The sequence below is a fragment of the Chenopodium quinoa genome, unplaced genomic scaffold (genome assembly GCF_001683475.1).
Source record: "Chenopodium quinoa cultivar QQ74 unplaced genomic scaffold, ASM168347v1, whole genome shotgun sequence".
Classification (NCBI taxonomy): Eukaryota; Viridiplantae; Streptophyta; class Magnoliopsida; order Caryophyllales; family Amaranthaceae; genus Chenopodium; species Chenopodium quinoa.
This window is the reverse complement of record NW_018744167.1, coordinates 1,617,410-1,636,994: the sequence shown is the minus strand read 5'-3', so window position 1 is coordinate 1,636,994 and position 19,585 is coordinate 1,617,410. Positions and strand designations below refer to the sequence as shown.

Genomic DNA, 19,585 nt, shown 5'->3' with positions numbered 1-19,585 from the left:
CCTTAAAAAATATTCCTCTTGTGATTGCTTGTTGAAAGAAAATGGTGAAGGGAGTCAAAGAAAACAATTTATTTGAAGGAATTTGCAAATTTAACCTTTTGCAATCTATCTAAACCAAACACTTGATTTATCTCACAAAATTTCGAGATGGAAAATTACAGGGGTTATAACTTGATCCCCAAATCAAACTAAATTTTGAAAGAAATTGACATGTTCTTTCCTTATTCATTTAGGACATGTTCTGTTCAGCTTAATTTCAGTTCAATTCAGTCAACTTCAATCAGTTCAGTTCCTAATTTCCTTCTCTCATAAATAAGTCATTTCAGCTTAGTTCAGTTCAGTTCAGCCCTAATCGGTTCGGTTCAGTTCAGTTCAATTGTTTTCAGTAAATTGGAATAAGCCCTAGTCTTTTAAGTGTTAGGCTTATAGTGATAAACGGGCCAAAATAACCACAAATGTAGATAATACGGAGTACAAGTTATACAACTATACAAGTGTATGCAACAAGTCCAAGGAAGAAGTGCCCAAAAAATAAAACACGGGTTTTTATAAGAAAAAAATCGTCAATGGTAAACAAGAGAGCGAACATTTTAATAAATCCGATTGTTGAAATTTGTAAACCTTATCCATCCCCTTCTTAATTCACAACCTAACAGTTCTCAAAATGGCGTGACTTCTTTTACTACCGCTGAAAACAGCAATAAACCAAATCTGGATTTAGCCCAAAAAAAAAGTCATCAATTCAATCAGTTGCTTCTTATGTTCAGCTTCATTCACCATTTGTTATACTGAACATGTGGCTTAAATGTTTGCAATATGCAAAAATTGCAACCTCTCTTTCTCTCTCTTCTCTGTGGTCTGCCCCACCACAAGATCTGTCACAAGTAAAGTGAGTAGGTATAATTTTATTGTTACACCCATATAAAACAATCAGCCTATAATTATTTAATCATCAAAAGAAAATGTCACAAGGTTCAGTTGTATTTTTATCTTCATAAAATGCTGATTAACCACTTTTCATTGATTTTGGCCCAACTTTTTACAGAGTAATATACTATAATGTTGACTTTTGTTCGTCTGAGAAATCTTAATTAGTTCTTGGCTTCTTTGTTGCAGGTGAGATTCTTGGATGATTCCTACTTTTACGAATCCTTTCAGTTTTGTTGCTTTAAAAAGATTAAATTTTTCGATCTGGGTATTTCTCGGGTTTTCAAATTTCAGCTAGAAAATCTATATTACTAGTTATTCTGATCATATTTCTTTTTTGGTAATTTTGAATGGTGCAGTACTATTTGGCCTAATGGGTATTCAGAATTTCGGTGTTATACGGTGTAATACTGTAATTTGACTGGAATTGATATTGTAGTGTGTTACCAGTAGAATATTGACTCAGTTAACGGTTTTATTATTCATGTGAAATGAATCAATCTCGGAAATTACCAATAGCATAGATTTCTATGCTATACTATTATAAGACTTATTACTGTCAATGATTGTCAGCATTGCATGCCACAACGTTGACTTTAATATGTGGAATGATTATGATCCAATATAGTGCTTTTGCTTTCTGTTTTCAGGCTAACTGTGAATTGAATTAAGAAGTTATGATCATCATGTTTTGAACATTTGGGGATAAGAGTTAGTAGCGAGAGTTTGTTAGATCAGCAAAAATGGCTTTGGCTCCTACAGTCAAGGTGGTTTTAGGGTCAATTGCCTTCGCAGTCTTTTGGGTAATGGCAGTATTCCCTGCAGTCCCTTTTCTACCCATTGGAAGAACAGCAGGAACACTCCTGGGAGCCATGCTTATGGTAATTTTTCGAGTCATAACCCCGGATCAAGCATATGCTGCAATCGATCTTCCGATACTTGGGCTTCTTTTTGGCACAATGGTAGTTAGTGTTTATCTTGAAAGAGCTGATATGTTCAAATACTTGGGTAAATTGGTAGAATGGAAAAGTAGAGGACCTAAGGACTTGATTTTCAGAATCTGTCTGATATCTGCTCTTTCCAGTGCTTTCTTCACAAATGATACAGCTTGTGTAGTTTTGACTGAGTTTGTATTAAAGATTGCTAGACAACACAATCTGCCCCCTCATCCCTTTTTACTAGCTCTTGCTTCTAGTGCAAATATTGGATCTTCAGCAACACCAATTGGCAACCCACAAAATCTTGTTATAGCTGTTCTAAGTAAGATATCATTCGGAACATTTTTAGTAGGACTTCTACCGGCTATGCTTGTGGGTGTTTTTGTTAACGCCTTGATCGTATTAGGCATGTTTTGGAAGTTGTTGTCAGTTCACAAGGATGAGGAAGATGCTGCTCCTGAGGTGGTTAATGAAGGAGAATATACTTCTCATCGATTTTCACCAGCAACAATGTCATCTCATTTGTCTCCTTCCAATTCTATAGTAATGGATAACCATAGTTCCCCTAGTGTAAGAGGACATTCAGATCATGCAGATAATCTAAGAAATCGGTTATCTTCTGATACTGAATTTCACGGTTTCGAGTCTTCAAGAATGTCAGATACATCTAAAGACGTGGTGGTCGATGAAACATTCCAAGCTGAGACTCCTGAAAGAGTTGAAACAGTAACGGGAGAGTTCATTACACAACTGAAGCTGTTCTTAGGTGGGAAAGTAGTTAGTGAAAAGTGGAAGCACACAATTTGGAAAATATGTGTTTATCTTGTTACCTTAGGCATGCTAATTGCTCTGCTCTGTGGTTTGAATATGTCGTGGACTGCGATCACTGCTGCACTGGCTCTTGTAGTTCTCGATTTCAAGGATGCTCGCCCCTCACTAGAGAAGGTTACAATTTCTGAATTCAAGTTTGCACGGACTGTTAGCTGTTGGAGTGAATTTTAACTGAAATTTGTAGGTTGCATTCTTTGAATTCTGATCTGTTTCTAACTTCTTAACCAGGTCTCATATTCACTTCTGATATTCTTTTGTGGAATGTTCATCACGGTTGATGGATTCAACAAGACAGGCATTCCTGGCAAAGTATGGGACATCATGGAGCCGCATTCTCAGGTTGATCGTGTTGGTGGAATTGCAGTTCTCGCACTAGTCATTCTTGTCCTCTCAAACTTAGTATCAAATGTTCCAACTGGTATGATTTCTACTTCCACATTCTGATGTTTGTTTTAATTTTTTTTTATTTTTTTTTTTTTTTTTTTTTGAGAAAAATGTTTGTTTTAAATCTTGTGAAAGTGCTAGATAAATATCCCACTACTAGGGTTATGTTAGGCTTATCTAAGTTTCTAGCATAAGCAAAGTGTTCACTGCATGACTGGATCCTTATTGGGTTTACAGTCTATTATTGTATCAGAAGCATCACAGATTCACAGTTTTCTGTTTCTGAATTCTTGCTGTGCCTCGATGGTCAAATCTTTAATTTCTCTCATATCAGAGATATTAGAATTGGAAAATATAAATACTTTCCATAAATATTAAGATTTATATCCTGTCTAAGAAGTATATGATATATGTTAGATTTCTAATAGGTTTAGGAAAGTATAGGCCTTAAGCTATAGTACAGTTTGTAACCTATGCTCCTAATCCTATAAATATTATTAGCAAGAGATATTATTTCATATTTTCATCAAAAACACTTAAGAGAAAAATAAAAAAAAACTCGGCCGTTTTTCCCTTCTCCCACAGCGACCCCCCTATTTCTCCCTCAATCATGCCTTCTACCAATTTGCTCCTTGAAGAGCCTATCAGGATGGCATCAATTCTCAAGCCATCAAAATCTTCGTTTTTACCTGCATTGACGAAGATTGTAGGAACTCTTGGTCCTCGATCCGAATCTGTTGAAGTTATCTCCAGTTTGCTAAAGGCTGGGATATCAGTGGCAAGATTTGATTTTTCATGGGGAGACGCGGATACTCATCGTAAGACTCTTGAGAATTTAAAGGCCGCTGCTAAGACTACTAACAAACTCTGTGCTGTCATGCTTGAGACAGTTGGGCCTGAGTTGCAAATTGTTAACAAGACTGGGAAAGAAATCTCTCTTGAGGAAAACAATGTTGTTACACTTACGCCTGATCTTGGAACAGATGCTTCCTCGGAACTGTTGCCCATCAATTTCAATGGACTCGCAAAGGCGGTGAAGAAGGGAGATATGATCTTTATTGGTAAATATTTGTTCAATGGAAGCGAAACTACATCTGTTTGGCTGCAGGTATCTTATTTGAAAGGGGATGATGTGATCTGTGTGATCAATAATTCTGCAACATTGGGTGGTACGCTCTTTACTCTGCATGCTTCGCAAGTTCGTATTGATATGCCCACTTTGTCAGAGAAGGACAAGGAGGTTATAAGAACTTGGGGTGTCCAAAACAAGATCGACTTTCTTTCACTGTCATATACTCGTCATGCAGAAGATGTTCGCCAAGCACGGGATCTGTTATTGAGTTTAGGCGATCTTAGTCAGACTCAGATATATGCCAAGATTGATAATGTAGAGGGTTTGACACATTTTGATGAAATACTACAAGAAGCAGATGGAATTATTCTTTCCCGTGGTAACTTGGGCATAGATCTTCCACCTCATAAGGTTTTCTTGTTTCAGAAAGCTGCTATACACAAATGCAATATGGCTGGGAAGCCTGCAGTTGTTACTAGTGTCGTTGATAGCATGACCAATAATCTCAGACCTACACGTGCTGAGGCAACTGATGTTGCTAATGCTGTATTAGATGGTAGTGATGCAATTCTTCTTGGAGCTGAGACACACCGAGGATTATATCCTGTTGTTGCTGTTAGAACTGTTGACAGGATTTGTTTTGAGGCTGAAAAGGTTTTCAATCAAGAACAATACTTTAAAAAAGCTCTTAAGTATGCAGGAGAGACAATGTCTCATCTTGAATCTATCAGTTGTTCTACAGTGAGTGCTGCCATCAAGGCAAAGGCGTCTGTGATCATCTGCTTCACTTCTTCTGAGAAGGCTGCAAGGTTGCTTGCAAAATATCGCCCACCAATGCCAATTCTCTCTGTTGTTATCCCTCGTCTTAAGACCAAACAGCTAAAATGGAGTATTAGTGGTCTCTTTGAAGCAAGGCAGTCATTGATAGTTAGAGGCCTTTTCCCCATGCTTGCTGATCCTGGACACCCAGCTGACTCAACAAGTGCGACAAATGAAACTATCTTGAAGGCTGCAATAGAACATGGGAAGGCACTGGGAATCATCAAATCACATGATCAAGTTGTCATATGCCAAAAGCTTGGTGATTCATGCGTGGTTAAGATCATCGAGTTGGAGGAATAGACCTTATACTGCTGCTGAAAATACTTGTTGCTAGATAACATTCATTAAATTTCATAATCTACTCCAAGTCGATCAAGAAATCTGGTTGTAGTTAGCAACTTAGCATAGTTCTAAGCTAAAATAGTTTGTTGCTAGATAACACTCATTAAATTTCATAATATAAGCTAAAATAGATTGTTGTTAGAGCACATTAAATGACATAATCCATTTTTCAGTATTTCCTAAACACAATATCATGCTATAATATTTATTGTGCCTTAGTTCCTCCTCAAGCCTCAGCAACACCAGGACAAAAGTCATACCAAGCAGTGATGATGGCGGTGGTTTTTTTAACTTTTCTTGACCAGCCTATACTGCAGAAGCCTTTAGTTTATTTAAGCCTTCTTGCTGTCCATCAGCTTGAACTTATATTTTGCTTTCGAATTTTTAGTATTATTATCAGTGATATAAATGACAATTGTTGCTCAAATTAGCTACTCGCAAATTGCAGTCAGTCAATCTTACGTTGTTATTGACAAAAGTCACAAACTGAACGAGCTTATATCACAGGTTCACAATATACATCTGATGCAGAATGCTCAGAAAATATCTGTTTCTACGTGATTATTTCATATATGCATACTTATGTAGCATCATTGATTGTGTGAATGCCTTGTTGTGATCTTAGCTTTATAGATAAGAATCTGGTTCGAGTTATTCATAATACTGTATATTGTTTACAGTTCTGTTGCTAGGAGGACAAGTAGCAGCATCTGCAGCAGCAATATCTGCATCAGAAGAAAGAAAAGCATGGCTAATCTTAGCTTGGGTAAGCACTGTGGCAGGAAACTTGTCACTACTAGGATCAGCAGCCAACTTAATCGTATGTGAACAGGCTCGACAAGCCCCTTATTTGGGATACAATCTCACTTTCTGGAGACACCTTAAATTTGGAGTTCCTTCCACACTAATTGTCACAGCTATTGGCTTAATACTGATCAGAGGTTGATGACGTTTCTTCTTCAGCTTTGTAACTTTACACAACAAACTCTTTCTATCACTGCAATTTCAAAGAAGGATGAACTATTCTATGAGCCTATGATACGAAATCGTGTACAAAAATTAAGAATAATGGATGGCTTCTTGATTATAGGACTTGTCTCATTTGAGTCATTAGTCTCATTACTCAGTTTTGTAACACAGTTGTGTATCAATTATTTGTACAAAAATTAAGAATAATGGATGGCTTCTTTCCCTTTAAAGATTGGCTTATAAGCTCTTGTATCATTTAAAACTTGTGGTAATGCACGGAAACATTGTTTAAGAAGAAAGATAATTTATAAATCATAATATACTAATCTAATCATGAGTTCTTGATTTAAAAATCAAAATTTGCTCTTATTTTCTGTTTTATAAACTTAACTTATCATGAAATAACCTAATTGGTGTGTTCTTTTCATCTTTTAAAAAAAAAGTCATTTCAGATAAGTTACAATTAGATTAAATTTATAAGCTTCAATAAGTTTCAATTAAGTTTTATAAGTTTACTCACTTGCAATTAGGCATAAGCTAGAGGTGATCATTGGGCGGGGCGGGGCGGGTTCGAGCCGGGCCGGAGATTAAAAATTATGCCATTTCTCGGCCGGGCCAAGCTTCGGGCCGGATTTTTTTGTGCCCAAACCCGCCCAAAATGGTAGGGCCGTGCGGGCTTTTTGGGCCTAAAAAATCAACTAAATATGCATAAAAACGCATTCCCAAACCCGTCCAAAAAAAATTCAGGTCGGGCCAGGCCCAACCTGATTTCGGGCCGACAAATTCTGCCCAAAACCCGTCCAAAATGGGGTCGGGTCGGGCCGGGCCATACTTGATCGGCTCTAGCATAAGCTTCAATAAGTTTCAATCAAATTCAGTAAGTTTAGGAAATTTAAAGTGAAGTGATACCCTTAACTTAATTGCCCTATTTCGAATATGTTTTTGTTATTTTTAACTTAGATAGTCATGATATTCCCTAATTTAACTTTTATTTCTTAATAAAATGACATGAGAAGAGCACAGTGTAAATGTTGAGTCCAACAACAGTTTATATGATAGTTTTTATGATTTAACAGATTTTTTTTCATATTATGTGCATAAAATAAAGAGCCACAAAAGACAACAATTTAGACTATTTGTAAACCATAAATGAAACACTACGTACATAGTCGTCGTTTCCAACACTTTCAAAAGAAAGTTCTAAGAACTTACTTATAGAAATTTCAAAGCAAGGTAGACTTACAAAAAATTGATACAATACATCACTACATCAGTTCAGTGCATGCACTTAGTCAAACTTTTTTAATGTAAAAATAACAGCCGACTAATTTGCTTTTAGTCTTTGGAAACTAATGCTTATAGAATTATTTCTACTTGTATGTATAGTTGTATTGAGTAGTAGCTGATGTAAAATCTTTATACATCACTTATGAAATTGATGATGTAATATTGTGATAATTTCTTAATTCATGATCGAGTGACTCCAATTATATTGTCACCCTCTTATCATGTGTATTTTTCATGTGTCACTAATTTAAAGTCTAACCTCGTATTTTTTGTCATTAATTGAGGGTTAAAGCGAATTTTAGCGTCGACGTGTTTATTGATATTTATGTTTTATGTGCGAGATTGTGCTATAGACGTTAATGAACATTATTCTTACTACAAATTCACCATATATATTACTACCTCCGTTTTATATTAGTTGACACGTTTTGAATTTAGCACTATTCACACATCTCCCTTTGACCATGTTTTGTGATTTATATGTGAAAAAAAAAAATAGTAAGTGGGAGCTTGTAAGATTCGTCATAATGTATATTTTCAAAATATCAACTTTTTATATTTATTGTTTATCGTCAATTAAAGATATTAATGATTTAATTTGTACATTAGCAAACGTGACTAAAGAAACGTGTCAACTAAAAAGAAATGGAGAAAGTACATTGAAAGAGTATGAAATTATGTTAGCAGGACAACTACGGAGTACTAGTCTATTACAAGTATCTTTTTTTCATTTAGTTTTTATTTTATTGAAGTTTTTTCCATGATCTCTCGTTGATGCAAGTGTACGTTACATTACTATGTGGCATCTTGTTAGATATATTCCTTAAAAAATGTCAACTATTATACTTTAATCGTTAAACTATACACCCGGGTGTACCATGAGCATGGTACACTCGAGCAAAAACGACGCTGCCCAAAAAATAAAACGCAGGCAACAAACAAATTAAAAAACGCAGAAAGAACATACTACTTTGTAACAAAGAACATTCAGCTGAAAAAGAACATGTAGATGTGAAACAAAGAACGCGAGTTTTTTTAGGTATATTCATTAAATTTCGGAAAGGAATCAACCAAATCCCACATTAATTGATACAATCTTTTCAAAAAAAATTAAGATTCCAGAATAATTTTCTCTTTCCAAGATTATTTTCTTCAAAATATTTCAAGATTTAATTTTTAAAATTCAATTTCAAAAATTCATTTTCATATTTAAAATTTCTGTTACCAATAATTTATTTGATTTTCTTAAATTTAAAAAATCTCTACCAAAATCAATCGTATTCTTTCAACAATTTTTTTTATGTAATTATTATAATATCCGTTATAATAATAATGGTCATGTGTAATTCTTGTGATGTTCTTTATATATATTTTTGTAATGTTCTTTATCAGAAAATATGATGTACTTAATTTTTGTATGTAAAGTATTTAGCACTATTTTTCTTCCATATGTCCACTATTAATATTATGATCTTTATTAGATATTTTGATAAAATATTTTAAATGTCCATGTTCTCTAACTGTAATTGTAATGTACATTTATTGTCACATAATATCCATTACTTATTGTGAAAATGTTCTTTAAATTTTTGTTTGGTCCATCCTTGTTAAATTTAAATATTTTAATCTAAGTAGTGCTTATTACATAATATAATCATGTTCTTTATAAATGTTATAGATGTTTTTTGGATCTGAAAACCAATCATCAATATATAATGTCCAAAAAGAATATCTCCATCAACCATCGTGATCCTGAAAAAAAAAATGTACACACTTATTTAATGTTATTAACATAAAAAAAATATAAATTTAATAAATAATATTGAAGATGAATAGTTTAATAATTAAAAATGATGTAAAAACTAATTTTAAAATAATATGTGCTATGTCTCTCAATATCCAAAAGAACATAAGAGTTAAAACAAACGAACATGAACATAGAAGAACATATTATTCAAGGAAAAAGAACATAGCTCATATTATTGAAACACAAAGAACATTATACCTTAAAGAACTAATTTGTAATGTAAAGAACATATAGTTTAGACTCAAAGAACATATTAATCGGACTTAAAGAACATACTCAATTACAATTAACAAATTGAATGCGTGATAAAGGAACATTCATCATAATTAGAAGAACATCATCTTCAACCTTTGAAAATAATACCAAAAAAAAAAAACACCAATTTTCTTTGATTACAAAATAATCCACAAATTATTAAATTTAATAATTTAAGAGAACATTATCATTAGCATCAACATCGTAATTATAATTATAAAATTTTAAAACGAAAAAACCTATATAAAAAAATAAATAAATTACCTTCACATTTGATTATGAAATCCTCATCATCACCAAAAAATCTAGCATCAGAATCATGGCGAAATTTGGATTGATAAACCATTATTAACTTCTTCTACAGAGAATTCTATCGATCGGCCGACAAATTTCTCTCTGTGTTTTTCTCTCTCTGTAATTTTCTCTCCCTAAAATTTTAGGATCTCTGCAATTTTCTCTCTCTAAAATGTTTTAAAAAATGAAAAATGACAATTAAGGATAATTATCAAAAACTCAAAGCTATTAAAACGGAAAAAACTCCCTGTAATTAAGCTAGAATTTTTTTTTTCCAATAATTTGATTGCCACATCATCAGGTGCACCATGAGCATGGTGCATCTTGGTGTATTATACAAATTTCAATTATACTTCTCATAAAATATAACCTCTCTATTCTATTTAAAATTTTCGGTTTTAAAATAAACAAAAAGGTTTGTGCCGCAATAAAAAAAACTTCAATCTTGAGTTCTAACGAGACTTTAATTTGGACACCTCTTGGCTGATTTCCTGAAAGATGGTGGGCACTGGCCGATCTTTCGACTAGATCCCTTGAAAACCATATGTGTGGGTCTCCCTGCATGCAACTCACGCCATTCGAGGTGGCCCAGTCTAGCGTTCCTACAGAGTCAAATTAATTGAGATTGCTCGACACAGAAGCAAAATTTGCATGTAGGCAACGTTGTATGACTATGTCTGTTCATTATATTATATGAACTAGTTTAATACAATGATTTTGAATATCCTGTCCCATATAACTAATTCTATCTTCAACTCATAGAATTGCACGTTAATTAGGTTTTAAGTTTTAACCACTTTGTTCATAATTTAGGCCAATAACTACGAATGTCTCACGTAGGTTGAACTCAATACTTTAAACTGTATTAATTATTTCTTAATGAATGAAAGGTTTTTTCCCCCCTCTCTAACTAATTCACTAATCAACCGGTTATAAAATCAACCTTAATCAGTTATATAGTTGACTATGCATAATTAATTATAAAGCAAGGAGGTTTAAAATTACAATTCCCCATTTAAAACGCCGAATTGACTTTTACCTGCCAAATCATAGGGGACCCAAATTAAATTTATCTTACTTTATTTAAATTTTCTCATTTAAAAAAATTTGAACAGTCCATATCATAGTAGGATACGGTCCGAGACGTATCGTCGTGTGTCCCACGAGTGTCGGTGTCTGACATGGTGTCCGACACGGATACGACAGTTGGATGAAGTGTCCATGTATCCTATGTTCTAATTATAACTAGATACCGTAACAGTCCTGAAACTCACTTAAATAATCCATGTATAAATCTACAATTTCCATTTAAAATTTGTAGTCACATCACTTCACCTCCAAAGCATTTGCTTATGACGTCTAGGGGATGTTACTCGCCAAATCATAGCTGGAAAATCTGCTAAATACAAAACTTCTGCGATCTTTCATGTTTAAACCAGATACTGTAACACTCCCTAAACACACCTAAATATTATATATATATATATACACCTATAATTTCCATTTTAAATTTGTAGTCACATCACTTCACCCCCAAAGCATTTGCTTATGACATCTAGGGGATCCAAATTAAAAAAATCAATGTTTTTTTTGGTAATGAGAAGAAAAGATTTGATGAGCTTGACTATATGAAAACTTAATTATGAAAAAAAATTAATATTAAAAAAAACCAAAATAAAAGCGGAAAATCAACGCTCAGACAAAAACTTCCATTGCTCAACGAAGGAGACTCAAAACAACGCAACACTCACTTTCTCTCTCCTCTTTTCTCGTTTTCTCTCTCTTAAAACACTCTAAATTCTTTCATATTCTCTCCATCTGTCAATCCTTTTGCTCTCTCAGTTTTTTTTTTCCCAAATTTATAAATTTACATTTTTTTTTGTTAAAGATTTCTAGGGTTTCATTTTCATTTTCCGCTGAATTTCCACTTCAATTTACACCCTTTTCAGTTTAATCAATTTTAAGTTTTATCAACTAGATTTGTAGCCCTTGATTTCTCAGAATATACAATTTTTTAAAAAAGTTTTTTTTATTGATTTTTTTGCTTCAGTGTAACGCCTTTAATGGTGGACAATTTTGCTTGAATTTTCGACTTGAAAAGTTTACTGCTTTAGTTAGTTTTAGTTGAAGCTAAGAAAATGGAATGATTGAGATTCGTCGTCAATTTGGTGCTGATTTTTGGTAAGTTCAATTTACTGCTGTTTGATTTTGGATCTGTTTTTATTTCTGGGAGTGTTCAGATCGAGCTTATTATATATATGAAATGCTATAATTTGAGTGTTCAATTTTGAAGTTCAATTTATTTTTGGTTTTAATTTTCTGGGTTAGTGTAATTTTAGTTATAATTTTGTTTATTTAAGTACTGGATAAGTTTAGAAAAATTGGAGACTAATTTTGACGTTTTAGGAACTTTAGATTCTTACAATGATTAGGTTTTTATTTTTATTTAATTTTTGTATGGAATGGTATATCGGAGACCTGGTTCTAAATTTAATTGGAGTTGACAATGGACTTGAAATAATTGAAGAAATTTAGCCTAACTTTGAATTTAGGTAATTGATTATGGGTGGAAATCGTGGAATTAGTCAAGTTTTAATTTTTCAGCACATATGGTGACGCAGAACCCATTTTTTGAACTCTTCAAGGAGAGTAAACAAGTAAAGCTTTCCCGTCCCATCCCACCCCCCTTACCCCGGGTTTCGGGTGGGTGTCGATTTGGGATTCGTCGAAGGATGATCAGTTGATAACCCAATCTCTAAGCACACTTGTGGGTATATATGGGTTATGTGGAGTTTTGGAATATCTCTAATTTAATGGGAGGCATTTTGGGAGAGAATCTCTTGTTAGTGTACTCTTGATACCATTCTAGGAGTTATGACTTTACCATTTCCGGGGTTCATCTGGTTAAATATTTAGGTTTGTACCTATTGCTCCCTAACCGGATATCAATAATCTTGTCGTTGAAATAGTAATATGTGTCTGGTTAAGATGTCCATTGGCCTGTTGATAGAGAATATAGTAAGGAGTTAATGAATGAAATTGAAGTTTCATTTTTGAGAGAAGCAGTATGGTAGCTTCTTTCATTTTTGGACAATGGATAAACAAGTTTTGAATGATATATCGAGAAAGAGTTATATTAATGTCACTCCTCATTTGAGCTTTATCAATAGTCCATGTCTTTGCATAAATCATGTTCACCGGATTTTGTGGTTTGATAGTAGAGTTGATTATTGATTGGTTTGATCCAGTATATTTTTCATTGTAATTTGCAAGCAGTGTGTATTGTAACTGCATTACTGAATTGTATTCCACATTCGCAAGGAAGTTTGTCATTGATCTATTATCCCCCCTTTATCTTCAGGTGATCTTTTGAAATTGTTTCTACTGTGTACTCAAATCCAGTTAATATAACCATCGGTAACAATGCAGTTTCTTGAAGTGTTTATGGAGATTTATGTTGGTGCTCAAATTTAATTGTGTTGACGTACTATGATAACTTATACCTGTATAACTTGATGAACTTGGACTGGACTTGTTACTGGAGAATCTTCCCTTGACTTGGTTTAGTTAGTTAATTGAAAACAAAGCTATGCCTTCATGGTGGGGGAAGCCATCATCTAAAGAAGCAAAGAAAAAGTCTGGTGATGAAACAATCCTTGATGCAATACGACGGAAATTCAGAAATTTATCTGATGTGAAATTAGATGGTAGCTCAGGAGCATCTCGTCGACATTGCATCGATACAGTTTCGGAGAGGGGTGCGCAATCTAGGGCGGAGTCCAGATCCCCTTCACCTTCAAAAGAATCTAAACATGTCGGGAGGTGTCAAAGTTTTGCTGAAAGGCCTCATGCCCAGCCACTTCCACTTCCTGGTCTGCATCCTGCCAATGTAAGCCGCACTGATTCTGGAATGAGTTTGTCATCAAAACCGAGAATAGAAAAGAGCTCCAAGTCATCATTATTTCTCCCTCTTCCAAGACCTTCCTGCATTAGGAGCAGGGCAGATCCTGCAGAGTTGGACAGTGATTTGGTTACTGCTTCTGTTTCGAGTGCGAGCTCCGTAGAAAGTGGACCTGAGTCGCGGCTATGTAGTCCCCAAGCATTGGACCTTGACATTGGGGCAAGAGCAACTGCTGGAAGCCCTTCTAGGTGAGGATGAACTTTATCTGTTCCCTTCCTTGATGCCTTTTTTATGGATTTTCTTTGGCGTTTTTTTTTCTCTTCGTTCCTGGGTTTTAGAACGAAGACTTATATAAAAGAAAGCTGACAGTTTGATTTACTATTTTTCTTTTTGCTAGTGTGCACAAGGATCAATCATCCAAAGCTGCTCAAAGTCCTCAAATTGATCATGTAGAAGCACAAAGACCTGTTAGTATTTCGTTTAGCAATCAAAGTACGAGTGCTGCCCCAAGAAGGAGGAGGCCTTTGGGTGTGCCCAATTTGCAGGTTCCCCCACATGGTGCTTTTTGTAGTGCTCCTGACAGCTCGATGTCTAGTCCTTCCAGAAGCCCAATAAGAACACCCAATTCTGAGCAAGTGTTGAGCGCTGCCTTCTGGGCTAGTAAACCTTACCCTGATGTTACTCTACTTGGATCCGGTCACTGCTCTAGTCCAGGTTCAGGCCACAACTCTGGCCATAATTCTATGGGAGGGGATATATCAGGTCAGCTGTTTTGGCAACAACCAAGCAGAGGCAGTCCAGAGTATTCTCCAATACCTAGTCCCAGAATGACTAGCCCTGGGCCAAGCTCTAGAGTTCAAAGTGGTGCTGTGACTCCTATTCATCCAAGAGCTGCAGGTTCGGGGTCTGAAATGCATGCAAGCTGGGGTGATGATGGAAAACAACAGAGTCATCGTTTGCCTCTTCCTCCTGTAACCATTCCAAGTCCTTCTCCATTCTCTCATGGAAATTCAGCAGCCACATCTCCCTCTGTTCCAAGAAGCCCAGCTAGAGGAGAGAATCTTCCGAGCCCCAACTCTCGCTGGAAAAAGGGGAGGTTACTTGGTAGAGGAACATTTGGACATGTCTATCTTGGGTTTAATAGGTGGTTACAATTCTAAATTATTTTTACCTTTTTTTTTTTCCTTTTCTATTCATTAATTTATGGACATATTGAGGACGATATCCTGATCGCATCTTTTATATGTATGACAGTGAAACGGGTGAAATGTGTGCCATGAAGGAGGTTACACTATTTTCTGATGATCCAAAGTCGAAGGAAAGTGCTAAGCAGCTTCAACAGGTATTTGGCCTCCTCTCCCATTGTAGCCTTATAGTATTTTGCTGCATTGAAAATATGCATGAACAAGCCACAAAGAGGTTTTTATTTTTCTCTTGCTTAATATGAAGTATATGGGTCATCATCTCATCATTTATTTTTGTGTATGGTGCAATTGGAATCTCTAGTTTGTAAGATGTTTCTGGTGGCTGTTCTTGTGAGCCTACTCCCAAAAGCTTCTTCCCCTTGTCTGAGATTTGTACAAATACTTAAGATCTAGAAGATCTCTTGCACATCACAGGTGTGCTTAATTGGGCACCAAATGGTTTTATTACCTAAAACCATTTGAACCCACAAAATGTATAGTTAAGTGCGAAACTATCGCAAAATGTGCTGGTAAGTGCAAAAAACTGGAGTAATTGTGTTGTGTGGACTGGGCTTTAGGTTATTATGCTAGGTTCACTGTAATGTGATTTATTTATTTATTTTAATATGTAAAGTGTGAATAAGTGTTAGATTGTTATGCTGGGTTGTCAACTTTGAAACTTTGCCAGTATTGCCACCATAGTTGTATTCCCTTGATTTTGTAAGTTGTATGCTGTCGCCGTCCATTTTAAATGTATGCCTGTTTATAATAAAAATGTGACTATCTGCTAACATAAATGTTTTCACCACTTGTGCAGGAAATTGCTTTGTTGGGACGTCTTAGACATCCAAATATTGTGCAGTATTATGGTTCAGAAACTGTAAGTCTGTGATATTTTCTTAGATCCTATAGAGTGTACACTTGTTTTTTCCTTTCATTTTTGCATTAATTGTAGATACCTTTTTTTTTTTTTTTTTTTTTTTTTGGGGGGGGGGGGGGCTTTTTAGGTATAGTTTTATGCAACCTTGAGAGGATATAGATACTATTAACTCTATATGCATTTACTTTTACCATTTCTATATTGTTTCATTTTCATAAAACCTTTAATTTTATTTACAGGTTGATGATAGATTGTATATATACTTGGAATTTGTGTCTGGTGGGTCTATCTATAAGCTTTTACAAGAATATGGACAGCTTGGTGAACTTGCAATACGTAGTTATACCCAACAAATACTATCCGGGCTTGCATTTCTCCATGGAAAAAACACTGTTCATAGGTGAAATCTGTTAGCTGAATGTTTTAAGTTGGCTGATACTATTCTGTATCATAAAGTTCTGTTCTGCTATTTCAGTGGAGGAAAGAGATTTTTGTTATTCATGTTTACCTTATCTTATTCAGGGATATCAAAGGTGCAAATATACTTGTTGACCCCAATGGTCGTGTTAAGTTGGCAGATTTTGGTATGGCTAAGCATGTAAGTACATCCACTTTGGATATTCCATCTGTCCCTGAGCTGCAGAAAAATATAGATAAGAGATATTAGGCTGATTCAGGGTTGTTCAGATCACCTTTGTTTTCAAGGGAAGTAAGAAATTTAAAGACCCTTCTTATTAGTTTATGATTTTTTTTGCAGATCACTGGACAGTCGTGCCCATTGTCATTCAAGGGAAGCCCATACTGGATGGCACCAGAGGTCAGCATCTGAATGTGATCTCCAACCGTGAATTCAGCTGTTTTCCCCTTGTGTTCTCAGCTTTCCTTTTAACTGCAGGTTATAAAAAATTCAAATGGTTGCAACCTTGCTGTTGACATATGGAGCCTTGGTTGTACCGTCTTGGAAATGGCAACAACCAAACCACCATGGAGTCAATATGAAGGGGTCTGTGCTTTATAATTAAGTTATTTAAAGTTGATATTTAAATAAAATCCTGTTATGTACGAAGTATATTTTTTGTTAAAATCATTTATGATAATTAACGAGGACCTTGATGGGTGGTTTGGAGTATGTTCAATGCTCAGTTCTGGGTCTGTTATTTGAAACTACCCCAGTCTTTAAGCTGAGTCTCAATTGATGGTTCTCATGTATTTAATATCTTCATCAATGCCTTGACTCTGTAACTGTTTATGATATATTCTGGGTGCTTGTTGTGGAATCTAGATTATGAGTTTCAATTTTATAACCACACCTTTTGCTTGTGAAAATTCACATGTTTTTACCAGGTAAGTTATACCCTTCCCTGGATGCCAATTGCTTGTCATGGTTGTATTAATCTGTGTCAGATCTTACAAATCAAATCTGTTTTGAAGCTATTATATTCACCAATTTTTTATAATGCTTCCATTCTTTTTGTGGGTTATATATGATCTTTATCTGTGTCAGTTTGTCATATAAGTATATAACACTGCTGTGTATTTGTCTTCTCTTTGCATTGACATGATGCTGATTTTTGCAGGTTGCTGCTATGTTCAAAATAGGTAACAGCAAAGAATTACCAGCTATTCCCGATCATCTATCTGATGAAGGAAAAGATTTTGTGAAGCTCTGTTTGCAGCGAGATCCACAACAACGCCGCACAGCAGCTCAGCTACTTGAGCACCCATTTGTCAAGAATACTGCTCCTCTGGAGAGGCCTATTCCAAGCCCTGAGCCAACTGATACTCCAATTAGTGCTTCAAATGGGATGAGGTCTTTGGTATGTCTTATTTTTTATGTCGTTATCTAGTCCTTTTCATTTATTTCAGATGTGCTGCCTTGGCTGATCCAAATTGCTGGAAAATGATTGAAATTCCTATACCACACCTTTTATTTATTTATTTATTATTTATCTATTTATTTATTTATTTTTTATCTGATGGACATCTCATAGAGATTGTGCATTTTAGCATGGATGGGTGGCTATATTTATTGGATAGATGGTGTCTCCCTGTGGACCCTATTACAAACATCTTTATTGCCTTTTCAAAATAATATAGTGGATCTACTTATTCTACAATGACCTTAGTTTCATCTTCTGTCACATAAATCATCTTCAGGGGGTTGGACTTGAGAGGAACCTTTCAAGCTTGGACTCAGAAAGACTTGCTGTTCATTCATCCAGGGTTTCACCAGCGCGACCTCGTTCCAGGTTTCTTTTGAACTCTTTTTTCTTAAACTTCTGTTAATACAGTTGGTCAATTTGCATGTACTGAGTACTGACACCAACTGAATCTTTTTTTTTTTCCCCATGTCATGGGAAAAAAAAGAGAGCAAGTAATACTTAATATTATGATGCATATTTATATTATGATCTGATTTTGGTCTTTTTTTTAATTGTCTGTGCTCTTAGTGAGTATCACATTCCGCGGAACATATCTTGTCCCGTTTCACCAATTGGTAGCCCACTGTTGCATCCAAGGTCACCTCAGCACCTGAATGGTATGATGTCACCTTCTCCTATATCCAGCCCCCGTACTACGTCAGGCTCATCAACTCCCCTCACTGGTGCTAGTGGTGCTATTCCATATCACCATTCACAACAGTCTCATTATATGCAAGAGGGTTTTGGTGCATTGCCTAAATCTCCAAACAGTGTTTTCCTCAACGGGCCATATGATCCGAGCCCAAATATTCTTCGAGGGATGCAATCTGGACCCCATGGTTTGACATTAGTGAGTTCTGAAAATGAAATTCGTATAAAGCAGGTTGAAAGAGAAAGACCCTATCAAGGGAACCCATGTAATGGACGTACGGTATTGGCTGATCGTGTATCCAAGCAGCTCTTGCGGGAGCATGTAAAGCTAAATCCTTCTGTTGAATTTAGTCCCCGCTCAACATTGCCTAGTCGAACTCATGGCCTCTAGTTTCATTCGCCCCTAGATACTGAATAATTCTATTGTTTTGGCCTTTAGATTTGAAAGGAAAAATGAGGAACAGAGTTTGGGTGATGTTTGAAGCTGGGATTGATCTTTTAGAAATGATATGGCTCAGATTATCTTTTGCCCCTTGTTCTGGCAAGTTCCTCAGCTTCAATGCAAATGTTGGTGGCAACATCACAGCTCGGGATTTTGCAGCTCAACTTGGCTTTGCTAATGAAAATTTAGATATGGGAGGTGATTGATGCATGGCAAAGTAAGCTGTCATGCCTTGTACAAATTCAGAACTCTTATCTGTTGTAGAATCATTAAATCTACAAGACTTCTAAAATCAGCTCAACAAAAGTCATGTCCCGCATTTCTAAAGAGGTTTCGAAGTTTTGGATGGACCTGCGTTTTTCTAGGTCATCTCAGACAAGTTAGAATCAAGCTGGGATTTTGTATGGTTTAGTTTATGTTGTACAGGAGCCTAATTTGGATATACAGCCAGGGAGTCAGGCATTTCAGAATTTGTTTAGCCAAGGGGTTTCAGTCTCTTTGGAGCCCGTTTATACCTGCTCTGATGTAATTGTTTATATATTATTATGTAGTAATGTTGTTACCGTGTTTCTGTACATTTACTAAATTAGTACAGAAATGTACTTATTCAGACTGTAATTTACTTTTGACAGCAGTCATATTTGATGAAAAGAAATGTTTCTGTAGCTCTTCTAAGC

General features: G+C 35.4%; 3 protein-coding genes across 8 annotated transcripts; all 3 read left to right on the top strand.

Moving 5' to 3' along the window:
• The first annotated feature begins 494 nt into the window (after positions 1 to 494).
• LOC110693835 (silicon efflux transporter LSI2-like) lies at positions 495 to 6,520 on the top strand. Of its 6 annotated transcripts, XM_021870990.1 has the most exons (5): positions 495 to 897; positions 1,046 to 1,116; positions 1,578 to 2,810; positions 2,925 to 3,114; positions 5,997 to 6,262. In XM_021870990.1, the coding sequence occupies exons 3-5, from the start codon at positions 1,671 to 1,673 to the stop codon at positions 6,260 to 6,262; spliced, it is 1,596 nt and encodes a 531-aa protein (XP_021726682.1). In that variant the 5' UTR covers positions 495 to 897; positions 1,046 to 1,116; positions 1,578 to 1,670. The 6 variants fall into 6 exon arrangements, with proteins under 6 accessions (XP_021726682.1, XP_021726685.1, XP_021726683.1 ...); XM_021870993.1 differs by lacking the exon at positions 1,046 to 1,116 and having other exon boundaries at positions 495 to 889; positions 1,117 to 2,810; XM_021870991.1 differs by lacking the exon at positions 1,046 to 1,116.
• Positions 3,122 to 5,970, top strand: LOC110693836 (pyruvate kinase 1, cytosolic-like). Its single transcript, XM_021870995.1, has one exon. It carries the CDS (start codon positions 3,691 to 3,693, stop codon positions 5,272 to 5,274), a length of 1,584 nt encoding a protein of 527 aa, XP_021726687.1. The 5' UTR covers positions 3,122 to 3,690; the 3' UTR covers positions 5,275 to 5,970.
• A 4,944-nt stretch (positions 6,521 to 11,464) lies between the features above and the next one.
• LOC110693832 (mitogen-activated protein kinase kinase kinase YODA-like) lies at positions 11,465 to 19,565 on the top strand. The gene is made up of 12 exons (XM_021870984.1): positions 11,465 to 12,109; positions 13,290 to 14,077; positions 14,227 to 14,973; positions 15,084 to 15,171; positions 15,831 to 15,893; positions 16,133 to 16,293; positions 16,416 to 16,491; positions 16,651 to 16,710; positions 16,789 to 16,896; positions 17,471 to 17,710; positions 18,051 to 18,142; positions 18,344 to 19,565. Exons 2-12 carry the CDS (start codon positions 13,518 to 13,520, stop codon positions 18,855 to 18,857), a joined length of 2,709 nt encoding a protein of 902 aa, XP_021726676.1. The 5' UTR covers positions 11,465 to 12,109; positions 13,290 to 13,517; the 3' UTR covers positions 18,858 to 19,565.
• The last annotated feature ends 20 nt before the right edge of the window (positions 19,566 to 19,585 follow it).

Coding starts and splice junctions, on each gene's coding strand:
- LOC110693836 (XM_021870995.1), top strand. CDS start 3,691: ATGCCTTCTACCAATTTGCTCCTTGAAGAGCCTATCAGGATGGCATCA.
- LOC110693835 (XM_021870994.1), top strand. CDS start 1,671: ATGGCTTTGGCTCCTACAGTCAAGGTGGTTTTAGGGTCAATTGCCTTC. Junction 2,811..2,924: donor CTCGCCCCTCACTAGAGAAG/GTTACAATTTCT, acceptor CTTCTTAACCAG/GTCTCATATTCACTTCTGAT. Junction 3,115..5,996: donor AGTATCAAATGTTCCAACTG/GTATGATTTCTA, acceptor TATTGTTTACAG/TTCTGTTGCTAGGAGGACAA.
- LOC110693832 (XM_021870984.1), top strand. CDS start 13,518: ATGCCTTCATGGTGGGGGAAGCCATCATCTAAAGAAGCAAAGAAAAAG. Junction 16,294..16,415: donor GGAAAAAACACTGTTCATAG/GTGAAATCTGTT, acceptor TATCTTATTCAG/GGATATCAAAGGTGCAAATA. Junction 18,143..18,343: donor CCAGCGCGACCTCGTTCCAG/GTTTCTTTTGAA, acceptor CTGTGCTCTTAG/TGAGTATCACATTCCGCGGA.